The following is a 16,329-nucleotide window of genomic DNA, read 5'->3' on the forward strand; positions in this document are numbered from 1 at the left end:
CCACCCTAGGTCCTCCTTCCAAGTGAATCCCCAGCATCGGACTGCATGACAACATAAGAAGATAAACTTATAAAGGATATAACAATAGAAAGGAATATCAACAATTAAGTAGGCGGCTACGGGCCACTGAAGTCATAGTAGTCTAAAAGGGCTCCCAAGTAGACTGGAAAAGGCGACCCGGGGGCCAGGAGAAGTTCCGTACCTCTCGACGCTCCCACATCAGAAGAGTAATCATCTTGCACCTCCACAGGCAATAATCTGGTGCCTCTCCATCAAGCCATTTAAACAAAATACATTTCAAGGCAATAAGTACTATCCATTTGAGAAAAGCAGCAACTCCTCGTTTGCAGGGAGAATAATGTGGAACAGCTCCAAACAGGACCAGCGGAGAGCGCTTGACAGTGATACCCCAAATACGTTCCACAAAAAAGAAAAATAGAGCCCCAAAAAGACTGAATGGAAGGGTAGGTCCAGAACATATGTCCCAAATCCGCCACAGAAACCTGACAATGGCGACAGGCTGCAGACATACAAAACCCAGCAAGATAAGCCCGTTTAGGTGAAATATACAAGCGAAGAGTCAACTTATAGTGTTGTTCCCAAAAAGTAGCATATTTACAAAATGCAGACAGCCTGCGAACAGCTTGTAAAATCACATCATCAGGTAGTTCAATAGCAAGATTACGCGCCCAGGCTTCCCGCAACCTTGAGTGGTCAAACAAAGGGGACTCATCTTTTAAGTGACGATGATGGAATTTAAGCGGGACAGGAAGTTGGGAATCAATAGTAAAGGCCGTAGATTGCAACTCCTGGCAGGAAGCCGTTAAGGAACTCAAAGGCAAAGAGTGGAGGTAATGCTGAATTTGAAGGTAAGCAAAATAATCAGTAGGCGGAAGATCAAACTCCTCCCGCAACTGATGAAAGGAGCAGAGTTTCCCATCATCGTCCACCAATTGAAACACATAATGAATACCCTTTGTTTCCCATCGTGCAAAACTGGGCCCATCCACCCCAGGGAGGAAGGAGTTATTAAAGCGGATAGGCAGAAAAGGGGTTACAGAGGCAGTAACAGAATGAAATTTACAGGCCCAATGCCAAACCTTCCTCAAGGGTTGATGGAGCACCCTACGAGAAAGAGGCTCCGGTAAGGTAGAAGAAATAGAATGAAGGTATGCACTAAAATGATCAAACCGAAAGCAGGAAAGTTCTAAAGAGGTGTTGGTGAAGACACAAGTACCCCTAAAAAGGTCATTGATAATGGCACATGCCACAACCAACGGTCAAATACCGAAGATTTAACAAACCTAGACCCCCCTTGTGCCACGGCAAAGCCGCCAACTTATAATGCAGTCGAGGACGCTTGCCTCCCCAAAGAAACCGTTGAACCAAATGTTCTAGGCGTCTCTCATCTCGAGAGATCAAATAAAGGGAGAGAACTTGAAAAACATATAACAATGGGACAATAAGCATGTTATATAAGTGCACTCGACCCAGGAGTGAGAAAGGGAAGCCTCTCCAAAGTTGTAATTTATTTTGAAGGGCTGGAAACAGCAGTTCCACGTTCAAAGGATACAAACGAGAGAGGTCAAACGGGATGAGCACCCCCAAGTATTTCAACGAAAAATCAGCCCAGCGCAAAGGAAATGTACCCTTGCTGCATGACTTATATTCTGACAGTGTCACTATACTCACATTAGCCCTCTCCTCAAGACACTTCATTAGCTCCCTATGTGTTTATGCATACAGTTCAAACTCCTTTTATTGACTTATAAGTACATTCATTCTGCAGCTCCTCAGTATCTCTCCACTCTTATTACTCCAAGTTTAATAAACATTTGATAAAATGCCCATCCAGGGATCCATACTGAGTGGTTTACACCAATACAATACAATAATTAGAAAAGGAAGTACAAAAATAAAGTTACATCATAAATATTGTAGAAAAAGAGATAGAGATGTATAGTTGGACAGTGTCAGTGCCGCTAATCAATGAAGAATGGTACAAAACTGCTTTTATCAGTGGAAATTGGGCCCACATAGCTGTCAATTGGGCTTTTTAGAGGCCTCTTCTAGGTATCCAAAGCCTTACCTTGGGCCTCATTATCTAATATACCCATGTTTACAATGCATGGTTTCTGAATCCCCCTGAAACAGCCAGAGACCTTCGCCTATAGAATGACACAGGGACAAATTTGTCCCAAATTATTCTCTACCTCCACCATTCCCTTATCATTTAGTAACTGAAGGAGATAAACATTACTTTTTTCATCCTGAATATGGGCATTTAGCCTGCCAGAGACTCTGAGACTCATGTATGCATATGTGATTGCAAGAAACAGAAGACAAAATGTTACACAAATCAAAACAGACAGCAGCAGGAAGGATAGAGAGAAGTGCACCTTGTTGATGTTCATATACGTGAATTTATTGATGCACAGAATGACTTAATATAAATCATGTTTCAGCCTCAATGGCCTGTCTCAGGAGTCTATCTGCAGTGCAAAATAAAACTTCTTACCATGGTAATGAAACTGAATATGGGTCAAATAGAAGCATGCTAAAATCCAATTGAAAAGGGAAGCATATAAGCCCTCAGAGAAGAATATCTGCCTCTTGCTTCTAATATACGTACCTAAAAACGTTATTACTATGTGTTTTTGCCTCCAAGGCATCTTCTTTTCAAAGTCTCTCTTTGCCTTTCTTATCAATGCTTTGCATCTGACTTGTCATTCCTTATGCTGTTTCCATTTTAGAACATGGTTCATGTTGCCATTCAACTCCCAGGTTACTATGTCCATCTGTCTTGAAAACCAAAGTAATCAGCAAAATAAAGTAGCTAGCATAATAGAAGGAGTAACTTAAGAACCCAGAGAAGCCTTCAGAAAAGAAGTCAGACCAGTGTCTTCTTTATCCACCATTCATTCCCTGAGGTCCAAAGACCATCCACAGGATTAGGTGAAAGTAGATTTTATAATATGTAAAACAGGTCATAAAGTTTCTTCTGGAATTTTTAATTCCCCCATAAAATGTTTCTTAAAAATATCTTTAGTAGCTGCTTAATGAAGTTTGGGAAAATTTATAAACTTCAAGTTCCTTTTCCTAAAAACATTTTCCAAGTTCTCAAGTTTATTATGAAGTATATAATAATATCTTTAATTAAAGCAACTTCTTTCTGTACCAAAGAATTCAACATCACTCCTACTTCTTACAGGCTTTTACCAAGCTTCTGAGACAGTAACTCCACAAAACAAACTGCCAGAAAGGATGGACATTTGAGAATTGAGCTGGGCAAGCTGATCAGTAAATAACTTACTCAGTCCCTCAATTGTAGAACAAATACTGTTCATGGAAATAACTTCAGGATGCTATAATTTAATTTGCAAACCACTTCACTTGCCTCTGATCTCCAGAATCCTGAAGCCCCAAATCAATTGCTTCAGGAGTGATGCAATTTCATGTTTTTATTTATTTATTTCGGTTTCTATCCCATTCTCCCAGAAGCTCCGAACGGGTTACAAGTAGACATTCACAATCGTTTGAAAGCAGACTGGTTATGACAACAAATAGGTTACAGTAGACAGTAACAGAGCTTATTCTAGAGACCAGACTGGTCATAGAGAAGAGTACTAGGAGAAGTATATTGAGGAAGCAGTTTTTAATGGCCCAATTGGGGGAAGAGGAAGGTCTTTACTGCTCTGCGGAAAGTCATTAGTGAGTCTAGCGACCTAATCTGTGTGGGTAGTCGGTTCCATAGCTGAGGTAGGAAATGGCTGTAGGATCTTTTGTGCACCGTACTCATTCGGAGGGATTGCCCTGCGGGAATGCCGAGTCTTTGTTCTGCTTTGGAGCGGAGGGGGCGGTTAGGGGTGTATAGGCGTAGATGGGATGCTATGTAGGCTGGGGTTTTTTGGTAGAATCTCTTGTGTGTCATGGCCAGGGCTTTGAAGATGCATCGCTTTTTGACTGGTAACCAGTGAGCTGCATAGAGCGCTGGAGTAATGGGATCATGGTAGCTGAGGTTGTATAGGAGTCGAATTGCTGAGTTCTGGACTTATTTACCACAACAGTCACTCTCCAAGATAACATCACGCCAGACTCTTCTTATGTGGTGTAGTATCTGAACTTCCTATGGCTGGGTTGGATAGTTGCTGCCTCTCTTCTAGGAGTTAACCCCCCCTCCACCTGAAAATTATCTCTGCCATAAAGACAGAGACCATAGATTTTCAGTGGGTCACTGAAATAGAGATGAGTCCCAGGGGACAGTGAAGCCATGTGGGAGGAAAGGGAGGGCCCTCCAGATTAGTGAGGGGGGCATATTAAAGGAGAGTGAGGGAGGATATTCCTGACTTTTTGATTGTTCTTTTCTCCTGCCAGAACCCTAAGACAGAGGGAGGGAACTGCAGTTTGGGAGGGAACTGCAGAAATAGATATGACTTGTAATAATTGGATTTGGAGTAACCTGAAAGTGGTTCAGTGTATTTTTATGGACTTTTCAGTTTTGTATCCAGCTGCTGACTGAAACCTGCGAATATGTAAATAGTTGATTGCTACCATCTGTAAGAAAGTTAATAAACTGTTCAATTCGTTTCAGTTTACCTCTTGGTTTCTGCCTGTTTCTTCATCCTGGTGGGCAGGGGAGACTAAGAGAGTGGCTGGAGCCCAAGGATCTGCTTCTCCTCTGGCCAGCTGGACTTTTCCAGCCCTGCTCCCCATGCTAATATCAAGCAGTCAACTTGATTTTTTTTGTGAATCCTGGTCTGGGGCAGGCAAAACCCCTGACCCCAAAGAGCTGGCCGGAGCCCACTATGAGGTGTGGGCAGGTAGGACGCCAGGGCTACAAAGCAATTATGTTATGTCATCAATTTCTATATGGTACGATGCCTGAAATTTTTAAGAATATGATGTCTCGTTATCAACCACAAAGATCCCTGCATTCTGAAAGTGCCACATTGCTGAAAACAAAGGCTAACCCTACATATGTGGAAAAAAATGCTATGACTTTCACATGCAATTGAGAAAACTGACTCGAGTCAATTAAACCTCCAGGAGAAGGACTCATAAACACTGTAACGCTGCTCAGAGACTTGTAACTCTAAAGAGAGGGAGGTAACCCTCTCTTGAAACAAGAGTTATTCTTTCAAATCATAGCATAGTATTTAGTAAAAACGAGTCCAACTCTTGAGGGTGTGCAAAGCTTGAAAAATATATTCAATGCTTGGGTGTTAGTAATTCACAAGATTTTTTAAAAGTCCAAAATAATGATGATTGCATTCAGGAAATGCTAAAAATTGTACTTAGCTTATATGCACATCATGCAACTTTCCAGGGCCCCGACGTGGCCCCGTTTCGGCGACTGCTTCAGGAGACCCCCGCCAACCGAAAGTAAATAGATTTTGTCAAAAATCACACTGAGTATAAGTGCTTCAATTGTAAGCGGTTCAAAAACTGAAAAGTCCCCTGCAGGGAACTTTTCAGTTTTTGAACCGCTTACAATTGAAGCACTTATACTCAGTGTGATTTTTGACAAAATCTATTTACTTTCGGTTGGCGGGGGTCTCCTGAAGCAGTCGCCGAAACGGGGCCACGTCGGGACCCTGGAAAGTTGCATGATGTGCATATAAGCTAAGTACAATTTTTAGCATTTCCTGAATGCAATCATCATTATTTTGGACTTTTAAAAAATCTTGTGAATTACTAACACCCAAGCATTGAATATATTTTTCAAGCTTTGCACACCCTCAAGAGTTGGACTCGTTTTTACTAAATACTATGCTATGATTTGAAAGAATAACTCTTGTTTCAAGAGAGGGTTACCTCCCTCTCTTTAGAGTTACAAGTCTCTGAGCAGCGTTACAGTGTTTATGAGTCCTTCTCCTGGAGGTTTAATTGACTCGAGTCAGTTTTCTCAATTGCATTTCAGCTATTTTCTGACTCTTAATTGCTACATTGTCCCTGTGTATTGGAAACATAGTATGACTTTCACATGTGCAGGAATCAAGCTATGGAATGGCCTTGTTGGCCAGATTCGAAAATGTGGAGAGAGGAATTCATTAAAGAAAATGTTGAAGACAGCTATTTGTTGATGCATTTATCTGACCAATTGATTTTATGTAAGACTGAACTTGTCTGTTTTTATTTTTAATTTTGTATAGACTTTTAATATTTTATGTATGAAACTCCTTGTAAACCGTTTTGGAAAAAAACGGTATAGAAATTTAAAAAATAAATAAATACATGGAGGGGCATAATCGAAAGAAACATCTATGTCCGTTTTCGTCTAAGTCGCAAGTCATCCAAAGTCAGACACAGCTTAGGACACATTTTCAATAAATACGCCCAAAATATTTTTTTCCCCGAAAATTGTCTAACTATACGTCCAGCCGTCTGATCGTCCAAGTTGCTAAATCATCCATCTTTATACCACATTTTTGTACAAATAGTCATCCAAGTCAAAAACGCCTAGAATAAGCCCTGTTGGAAGTGGGAGGGGTCAGCAAAGTGATGGACTGGACACCCAGACATGGCACCTGAATAGTGGGGTACCTTACAGGGCACTGTTGTAAACTTCACAAAAAGGGTGCCCCATAAACATCTCACTACAGCTCCCTTATAGGTCAGGGTGAGCCCCCCCAAAACACCCCCAAAATGTACTATACCCACATGTCTACAACCCCAATAGGCCTTATGGATGTAGGAGCCACTTATATGGCAGTACAAAAGGGTTTGGGGTTTTTTGGGGGAGTGCACATGTTTCACCATGAATGCAGTGATTACAGTGGCTTATGGGCCTGGGTCGTCCTCTCCATGGGTCCCTAACCCACCTCCAAGACGACTTAAGCCGCCTCTGTGCAGCTCTACTAGGTTTTCCTATGACAGGCTGCCAGGTGCTGATGTTCTGGAGGCAGATATTTAAAGTTGTGATTACGATTTTTATGGGGGTGGGGGGGGGGGGGTCGGTGATCACTGGGGTAGTGTGTGGGGGGGTCTGTACTATGTGTTTGCAGTGCTTATCTGGTCACTTTATATAGACTTAGAACATGTTTTAAATGACCTAAGTCACAACGTCCAAGTTCCGTCTAGGCTGTGTTGTAAAACTTTCGGTTATACATTCAGTATGACTAAGTCTAGCAAGCCCACATCCCATCCAAATCCCACCCTCGACATTCCTCCTGAAACATCCCGTTTAGCTCTGGTCGTTCAGCGGCACTGGGAAAGCCTAGGTCATTTGTAAACACATCCATTTCGATTATCGGCACTTGGACGTCTTCGTTTATGATCATCCAAGTGCCAACTTAGGCCGGTTTGTGGACATTTTTCTCTTTCGATTATGAGCCTCATAGGCTATAAGAGTTCTCGACCAAGGGAGAAATTGAACCATCTTGTTCTCTTGGTGCTCTTTACAGCTCCTGAACTAGCTCTCCTCAATGTGGCTTGCTGAACAAAAGAATCCATTGAACTGGAGGATGAGTGCAACAGAACAAAAGAGGGGAGTTCCTAGCTCCTGCCCTTCATCTTCTACTTCAAAAAAATAAAGCAGCAGCATGCAGCACCCACAAAAGCAGAAGGTTTAAACTAAAGTGCCCCATTTTAGTACCATGATCACTTATTTCATATTTTCTTTTTAACTTTCTTTTTATTAAAGTTTAACAAATTTTACAAGCTGAATATATCACTTGTCCAGGAAATAGGATCTATATGAAACAATTGACCATATTTTATTTTTCAAGAAAGAAACAATATAAATTTTCCCTACTCTGGCAACTTTGATATTAAGTTACTTGAAAGGCAATTCTATAAACTAGTGCCTAAAGTTAGGAACCAATAGTGGGCCTAGTTTATAGAATATTAGTGCTTACACACATGATTGGTGCCAATAATTGGCAGTGTGCCTGAACAATGTACCTACATAGATAGCTTAGTGCACAACTAGGGGTGTGTGCACATGGGCGGAGCATGGGACTGTTGCTAAATGATGCTTGCAACTTATAGAATACTATCAGCTGTTCATGTTGAAGGCACAGGTGTTCTTACTTACGCCAGCCATTGACCTTTTTTAAGTAGACACGCCTAGCTTTTGGCCCACCAATGTGGCTTTGTGTTAATATTCTATAGCTGTTTAGGTGCGCCCTTAGGCCATTACAAAATTGGTGCTAAAGTGTGCCCCTTTGTAGTCCCTAAAATAAAGAGTTAATTTATAGACTTGCTGCCTTGCCATGAAGCCTCAGATTGAGCAGCATACTATTGCAAATAAAGTCATGGAAACAGCAACAAAAATATACTATCATCATCTTTGATAGGGTTGTATGTATGGGAGGTAGATAGGGAATAAGGTTACCAGATGTCCGGGAAAACCAGAGGATTGTCTGGGTTCTCGGACAGACTTTCCAAAATCCAGCAGTTTGTCTGGGTTTTGGAAAGCCCTGAGCTCTGGCCGCGTCTGGAGGGCCTTTAACAAGCATGTGCAGATGACATCACATGCATCCGCGACTGCTGGAGGCCTTCCAGATGCGGTCTGGAGGTCAGGAAAAAAAGAGATGTGTTTTATGGGGGTGGAGCTGAAGGCAGAACAGGGTGGGGCTGGAGTCAAAACAGGACAGGGCTGGAGGCGGAACGGGATGGGCTGGAGGCGGAACAAGGTGGGGCTGGGGGCAGAATGAAGTAGGGCCACTGGTTTTTCCAGTGTCAAATATGGTAACCTTAGTAGGGAGTAAAGGAAAGACATGCATGACGTGTAAATAAAGATGTTTCTAGTCTGTTGGCTGTCTTTGTCTTACTGTACTTTAAATTATTAGACAGTTACCTCGGAGAGTCAGATAGCCATGAGCAAGATTGGCAAATGACTGTGCCAGTCTCCAGTGTCCATCTCCATGAACAATTCTGGTGAGAGCTACAATTCGTATCAATTCCTTGTTGGCTTTGAGAATCTGAAAATAACAGAGAAATGGTTGCTTTTGAATCTGAATGGGTTCTAGAAATATCAGCAAAAGGAAGACTAAGTCCTTACCTCGATAATCTTGTTTCTGCTAACATTGCATACAAGTCCTGACAAGCGAGTTTACCACCCCAATCGCGAGCTGTTGCAGAAGGAATCATACAAATTTTCTTCAGCTCCGCCTTCTTCCTCAGTGGGCTGTACTGCCTCTCTTCAGTTTGTATCAAAGCAGTGAATAACCACTAAAATAGGAAACATATGAAGGAGGGTACAAGAAACTTCTCCAACAATACACTTCTGTTCTGCTTTGTAACAAGTATAATAAACAAACTTAATCAAAAATATATCATATAAACAAGGTGGAATAACCTCCACCTATCTGAGTGCAACCAGCACTAAGAAAGCATTTATGAACTTGAAAAATTGAAGGTGGACAAAGTTATGGGATCGAACGGCATTCATTCTAGGATATTGAGGGAATTCAGAGAGGTTCTAGAGGCTCCACTTAAAGATTTGTTCAATAAATCCCTGGATATGGGAGTGGTTCCATGGGATTGGAGAAGAATGGATGTGGTTCCTCTTCATAAAAGTGGTTGCAGAGATGCAGCGAGAAACTACAGGCCTGTAAGCCTCACTTTGGTTATTGGAAAAATAATGGAAGTGTTGCTGAAGGAAGGGATAGTGAAATTCTTAGAATTAAACAGGTTACAAGATCTGAGACAACATAGCTTTACTAAAGGTAAATCGTTCCAAATGAATCTGATTGAATTCCTTGACTGCATAACCGAAGAATTAAGTTGAGGAAGTGTGTTAAATATAATTTACTTAGATTTCAGCAAAGCCTTTGACACGGTTCCTCATAAGAGACTTGAACAAACTTAACCAGCTGAAGTTAGAACCCAAAGTGGTGAAATGGATTAGAAACTAGTTGATGGACAGACACCAGAGGGTAGTGGTTAATGGAACTTGCTCAGAGGAAGGAAAAGTGAGTAGTGGAGTGCCACAAGGATTGGTGTAGGAGCCAATTCTCTTCAATATATTTGTGAGCAACATTGCTGAAGAGTTAGAAGGTAAGGTTTGGCTTTTTGCGGATGATACCAAGATTTGTAACAGAGTGGACACCCCGGAGGGAATGGAAAACATGAAAAAGGATCTGCAAATTTAGAAGAATGGTCTAAATGTTTGGCAACTAAAATTCAATGCGAAGAAGTGCAGAGTGATGCATTTGTGGAGTAGAAATCTGAGGGAACCATATGTGCTGAGAGGTTGTTATACACGGATGGGGAGAGGAACCTTGTGATGATAATGTCTGAAGATCTGAAGGCAACAAACAGTGTGACAAGGCGATGGCTGTAGCCAGAATATTCAGAGGTAGTCATTTCTATTCTCCAACAAGCTACTGTTGCAGCCTACACTAAGACCTGGAAGGCTTTTCAGCTCTGGTGCACCAAAGATGGTGTGGAGCCTTTCAAGGCTCCAATTCTGATGATCCATGACTTTCCGCAGGCTAGACTAGAGAAAGGCCTGGCAGTGGCATCTCTCAAGGTACAAGTGACAGACCTCTCATGCTTTTGAGCCTGAATGGGAAAGCTTTTGCTGGCAAATCAACCAGATGTGACCAGATTTTTGAAGAGAGCGCTCAGATTGCAGCCTCCTTTACACCAGCCTTTTCCAACATGGAATCTTAACATCATCCTGAAGGGACTTTGTAAGCCTCTGTACAACCCCATTCAAGAGACTTCCCCCTGCTGGATCTCACAGCAAAGACACTGTTTTTGGTGGCAATTGTCTCAGCGAGAAGGGTCTCAGAATTGCAGGCATTCTTGTGCAGAGAACCATACCTCAAGATCACAGAGACAGTAATTGTCCTAGGCATACAGATAAGGGTAGATAAGAGTATGGAAAGAGTATAGATGAAAACAAGGGGGCTATAGGGCTAAATCAAGATAACATGACAGGTCATGGACCTGATGGGCCGCCGCGGGTGCGGACTGCTGGGCGCGATGGACCTCTGGTCTGACCCAGCGGAGGCAAATTCTTATGTTCTTATGTTCATAATATTTTCTTTTCTACTGAAGGTTGTTTTGACCTTTCATGTCAACCAAGAGGTCTGTCTACCCATGTTTCAGTATACGAGTTTGGCCAAGCAGGCTAAAATATTGCAGAGACTGTATGTAGGGAGAGTTTTATTCCATATTTGGAATGGACCAATGCCTTTCATTTTTTTAACCATCTTTTTGTTCTAACCAGTCAAGACGAGGCAGATCAGCTTCCAAGGCATCTATTGCCAGATGGATTTGTATGGCAACCTCATTGACATACATTGCTTGTGGCAAACAGCTGCCTATTTCTCTCAAAGCTCATTCAACTAGAAGTGTGTTGGCTTTCTGGGTGGAGACCAGTGCAGTGCCACCCAATGAGATATGTAGAGTAGCTACTTGGTCTACTCTCCATACCTTTATCAGATTCTACAGAGTGAATGTGGCGGCTCGGGAGGATGCCACTTTTGGGTCCTCAGTCATGCAGGCAGGCTCATCTGTCCCACTGCAGACATCTGCTCCTGCTTTGGTATGTCACCTAGAGCAGTGTTTTCAACTTTTTCAAGCCAAGTACCCCCTAAGTCTAACAAATATCAACCGAGTACCCTGCCCAAGCTCCACCCCAAACCCACCTAGGCTCCACCCCAAACTCTGCCCCAGGCTCCACCCCCATAATAATAGTAGTACTAATTGTAATGCAATTTCTTCCATCCATTTTTCATATTCACACAATATAATCTTATTAATACATAATGGTAACCACAAAATAACCCCCCCCCCAAAAAAAAACAAAGTACACTGTATGCAGAGAAAATGTTAATTATTTATATTTGGCGGGGGGGGGGGTCAAAGAAGTCAAGGCAGATGACTTTAAAATATGCAATGTCATCTCAATAATAATTATAGAAAAATATAGTGCAAAATATACACAGCAGATATAAATTCTCAAAACAGACACATTTCGATTGCTAAATTGAAAATAAAATCATTTTTCCTACCTTTATTGGCTGGTGAATTCAAGAGTCTCTGGTTGCACTTCCTTCTGACTGTGCATCCAATATTTCTTTCTTTCTGCCTCCTGCACGCTTCCTCTCCTCCAGATCTCATTCCTATTCCCAACCAACATCTCTTTCTCTGTCCTTCTATGAGTCCAACATTTCTTCCTCTCTCATCCCCAGGATCTAATGTGCAGCATTTTTCACCACTGCCCACCAGCCCTATGCTCATTTCTCCTTCTATCACCCATCTCCAGCACCATGCCACATCTCTTCCTCAATCACTATGTCCAATATTCCTCCCCTTGCATCCCCTTCAATCTGCCTGTTCCTTCTCCACCACCATATCCAACATTTCTCCCTCTCATCCTTCTCTTCCCCATGCATCTCTACCTCTCTCTTCTCTCTATGCCCAATTTTCCTCTTTCTTTCTTTCTCCATGTGCCACCATCTCTTTCCCTCTCTCTCACACACTCATGCCCAACAATTCTTCCTTTCTATTTCCATCCTTCCTATGTCCCAAGTTAGTGCCCCCTTCCTCCCTCTCTTCTGTGTTCCATGTACATGCCACCTCTCTTCCTTCTGAGTCAAGTTCATGCCCCCTATCCTCCCTGCCTTCCAGCTGTTGTCCCAGAATCATGCCCCTCCAATGCTCCAATGCACTCTTTCTCCCCCCTTTCTCCCTTTGTCCCAGAAAGATCATGTCCTCTTACTTGTTCGAGCCACACTTGCTCCATCTGCCAAAAACCGCAAAAATGATTAAAAAAAAGATATATACAGAGAAGATTAGAAAGACTCCTTCCAGCTTGCATACAGAAGGAAAAACTGAAGGGAGCAGAAGCACCCTCTAGTGAAGTAGGATGTGTTGAAAAGCTGTAATGGATTCCTTCTGCACAGCTCGTGAGTATGTGGAGATTACCTGTCCATCCAGAATGACACTACTATTGCACTAGAATAAGCTTTCCACATGAGACTCACAAAATCAGGGGTAAAACCCTGGGTAGGAAGCATAGAGGACCCTTTAGGGGACTAACTGTGTTGTCTCTTGGGCTCTGCAGCATCCATGCATTTGTGTTTCACCAAATCGCTCTCCAAGGACTCTGGGAAGAATTTCCTCCCTGACAAACAAGTCCCTGTGATTCACCATAAGAACATAAGAACATAAGAACATAAGAAGCGCCATCTCCGGATCAGACCTTCGGTCCATCAAGTCCGGCGATCCGCACACGCGGAGGCCCTGCCAGGTATACACCTGGTTTATTTTATAGCCAACCATACTTTATATGCCTCTCTCAAGGAGATATGCATCTAGTTTGCTTTTGAAGCCTAGGACTGTCGATTCTGCAATAATCTCCCCTGGGAGAGTATTCCAGATGCCAACCACTCTCTGTGTGAAGCAGAACTTTCTGACATTAGTCCTGAACTTGTCCCCCCTTAGCTTCATTTCATGTCCTCTTGTCCGTGTCAAATTGGACAATGTAAATAATCTTCTCTGCTCTATTATGTCGATTCCTTTCAGTATTTTGAAGGTTTCGATCATATCCCCACGCAGTCTCCTTTTCTCAAGGGAGAACAATCCCAGTGTTTTAAGTCGATCCTCAGTCCTAGAAGTACCAAAGGAGACTAAGCCCAAGGTCCTTGCCTCCTCATGTGTGCCAAGGCATGTGGGACATGAATGTTCCTTCGTTGACCATGCAGTGCAAAACTGGCATGATACAGGGGTAGAAAGGTCTGAGGACTCTATAAGAAATGATTTTAGGTAAAATTGAGGTGTTTTGAGGCAGATAGAGGCTTTTTAATTCAAATCGGGAAATCCAAGATGGCCGTGGCGGCAGACTATTGACATAAAAAAACAGCCCAGAAAAGCTACAGCAAGTTACAAAAAATTTAGGGAAGGGAATTTTGGAGGTGGTGACCCTTTATCTAGTCTCAGAAACTACCAAAACTGCCTTTTGGAGATCTCCTCACCCCAGATTTTCCTATAGGCTATAATGGACTATGCTGTGCTGTACTGGTGCTATAGCCTGCCTCAGCTCTCATTGCAGCTGAATAGTAGAGAATATCTTTGCCTCAAACAAGTAAATCTTCAGTCCAGGACCCTTCAGTCTTCAGGCTGTCAGTCAGGCAAACGCCAAACTGAGACCTCAGACCCCCACAATCTGTGCACCATTATGAGGGGAGGAAAAACACAGCTGGCACTGTCAAAGCCTTCCCGGACCACCGGAGGGCCAAACAGCCTGCGTTTAAGCACTTGATAAATCAGGGGTGAGCCTTGCTCCCAGGGGAACGATCCCCCGAGCTCCCCAATACCTGATCTCTAGAGCCGCTATTCACTAATTTTAATTTGCCAGTTCTACTCAATTTGTAGCATTTTTAATCATTGTAAATCGCATAGAACTTCATGGTCCTATGGTATATAAACTGTTATTATTATTATTAACTATTAGTGCAGTCTGACTAGACAGGTTCCTTTACGGCTGACTCAACAAAGGGTCTGTATCCTCTCCCAGGCAGACCTGCCCATGGACCACTGGGGATCTTCTAAGCATACCAAATGATAAAAAATTCTCAGAGCAGATCAGAAAGATACTTTCCAGCTCGCTTGCAAAAGGAAAAATTGAAGAAAGGCAGTACAGCCCTCTGAGGAATGTGGTGTTGAAGAAAAATGGTATGATTCCTTCTCCAACAGCTCACGATTGGGGGTAGTAAACCCACTTGTCAGTATTTGTATTCCTTGAGTAACAGAAGCAGCAGCTCTAAATCAACGTATTCTGAGCCAAGGGCTGCACTGTTTTGAAATTATGTCCTTCAAAACAGAGGCCCACATTCCAAAGATCTGTCCAGTTGACTTCAGGAGTTACCTGAATAAATCTTTGATTTTGAAAATCCTTCCCTCTGCCAGCTAATGAGAAACATAATTAATATTAATTAATTTTAACTTCTATTAAGTTCGTTAAAATATCCATAAACCTGAGGCAAGATGGAGGTTGAGAACAGAGAGCGCCTTAAGTTTGTTTAAGGAGGGCAAAAACTTTCTTTTTTTAAAAAATAATTCTTTATTCATTTTCAAATTTGACAACAAATGCACAAAATAATATAATTCAACAAGTTATTACACAATAGCACTTTGATATCTACTACATAAAAATCTAATGATACATTTAACCCCCACTACCTTCCAACCTTCATCTATATTTTCAATCAGAATATACACATATTATAGAGCATATTGTAACATATTATGTAAGATTGTTCCCAACACCCTCCCCCCTTTGGTGTGCCAAAAGAAGAAAAAGAAGAGAAGAAGTGATGACTATTCACTACAATATTTTGTCAATGGCCCCCATATTTTTATAAATTTAGTATAAGTCCCTCTTTGAATTGCTATTGCTCGTTCCATTTTAAATATATGACATAATGTATTCCACCAAAATGTATAACTAACTTTCTGACAACAGTGACCACAGCAAATGAATCAACCAAGTGACTGTTGAGGAATTTCAAGATTGATATATTACTGAATAAAGATTAAAGAGTAATAAAAGACAGTTTTCACTCTACCTCTTTTTCTTGAATGAACTTCTCAACCATTGTCAGTGCTTGGGCCAATTTTTCCTGGGGAACTGAAGTCACCTTCCTATGTTGGAATTTATTTTTGGGTTTAGCTGGCTTTTTGTCACTGTCTTCCAATGTGCTCCCATCCATCGAATTATGAAGATAATCAGGAAGAGATGTGTCTGTCTCCTGTGTCCTGACATAATTGATTACAAGGTCAGAATAATCACATGATGATGTTTATTTACAACCTCCTCTCTCTACTACCTGAGGATAAAGCCTAAAAATGTAGGTTTTTATTTTTCAGGTTTTTCAATTTTCTCATTTGCAATAATTATGTAATGTGACTGGCAAGGGCCCTAGTAAAAAGAATTAGCTAAGGGTTCCCATATAACCCCTCTTTCTTCTGTATCCTTCTCTCACCATCCTTCTCTCACAATGTAATTTAGGGCTCCTTTTATGAAGGTGCATTAGGGCCTTAACACACGGAATAGCGTGCACTAAAATGCCGCACGCGCAAGCCGCTACCACCTCCTCTTGAGCAGGTGGTAGTTTATCTGCTAGTACGCACTAATCCAGTGCATGCACTAAAAACGCTAGCGCACCTTCGTAAAAGGAGCCCTTACTGTTATAGAAATTGAAAACATAAACAGCTATAACTGTAATAGTAATACAGGAACATACAGAAAAAGTAATTAAAGATTAGGTGTTTACCTGGATAATCTTCTTTCTGTTAATCTTTTCAGGAGTCCATATGTTAGGTGATCAATCCATTCCCACGAACAGGGTTTTGCAGAAATGTGATATT

The 16,329-nt window shown here is 41.9% G+C and overlaps 1 protein-coding gene across 4 annotated transcripts in view; it reads right to left on the minus strand.

Moving 5' to 3' along the window:
* TTC23L (tetratricopeptide repeat domain 23 like) overlaps nt 1-16,329 on the minus strand; it is a 94,820-nt gene that overhangs the window by 57,384 nt on the left and 21,107 nt on the right. For all 4 annotated transcript variants that reach the window (XM_033933072.1, XM_033933063.1, XM_033933045.1 and 1 more), the window contains 2 exons: nt 15,528-15,717; nt 8,801-8,924 (listed from right to left, as the gene is read on the minus strand). In XM_033933072.1, the coding sequence (XP_033788963.1) occupies nt 8,801-8,924; nt 15,528-15,671 (268 nt within the window). In that variant the 5' untranslated portion in view covers nt 15,672-15,717. The remainder of the gene's footprint in view (nt 1-8,800; nt 8,925-15,527; nt 15,718-16,329) is intronic.

The sequence above is a fragment of the Geotrypetes seraphini genome, chromosome 1 (assembly GCF_902459505.1).
Source record: "Geotrypetes seraphini chromosome 1, aGeoSer1.1, whole genome shotgun sequence".
Taxonomy (NCBI): Eukaryota; Metazoa; Chordata; class Amphibia; order Gymnophiona; family Dermophiidae; genus Geotrypetes; species Geotrypetes seraphini.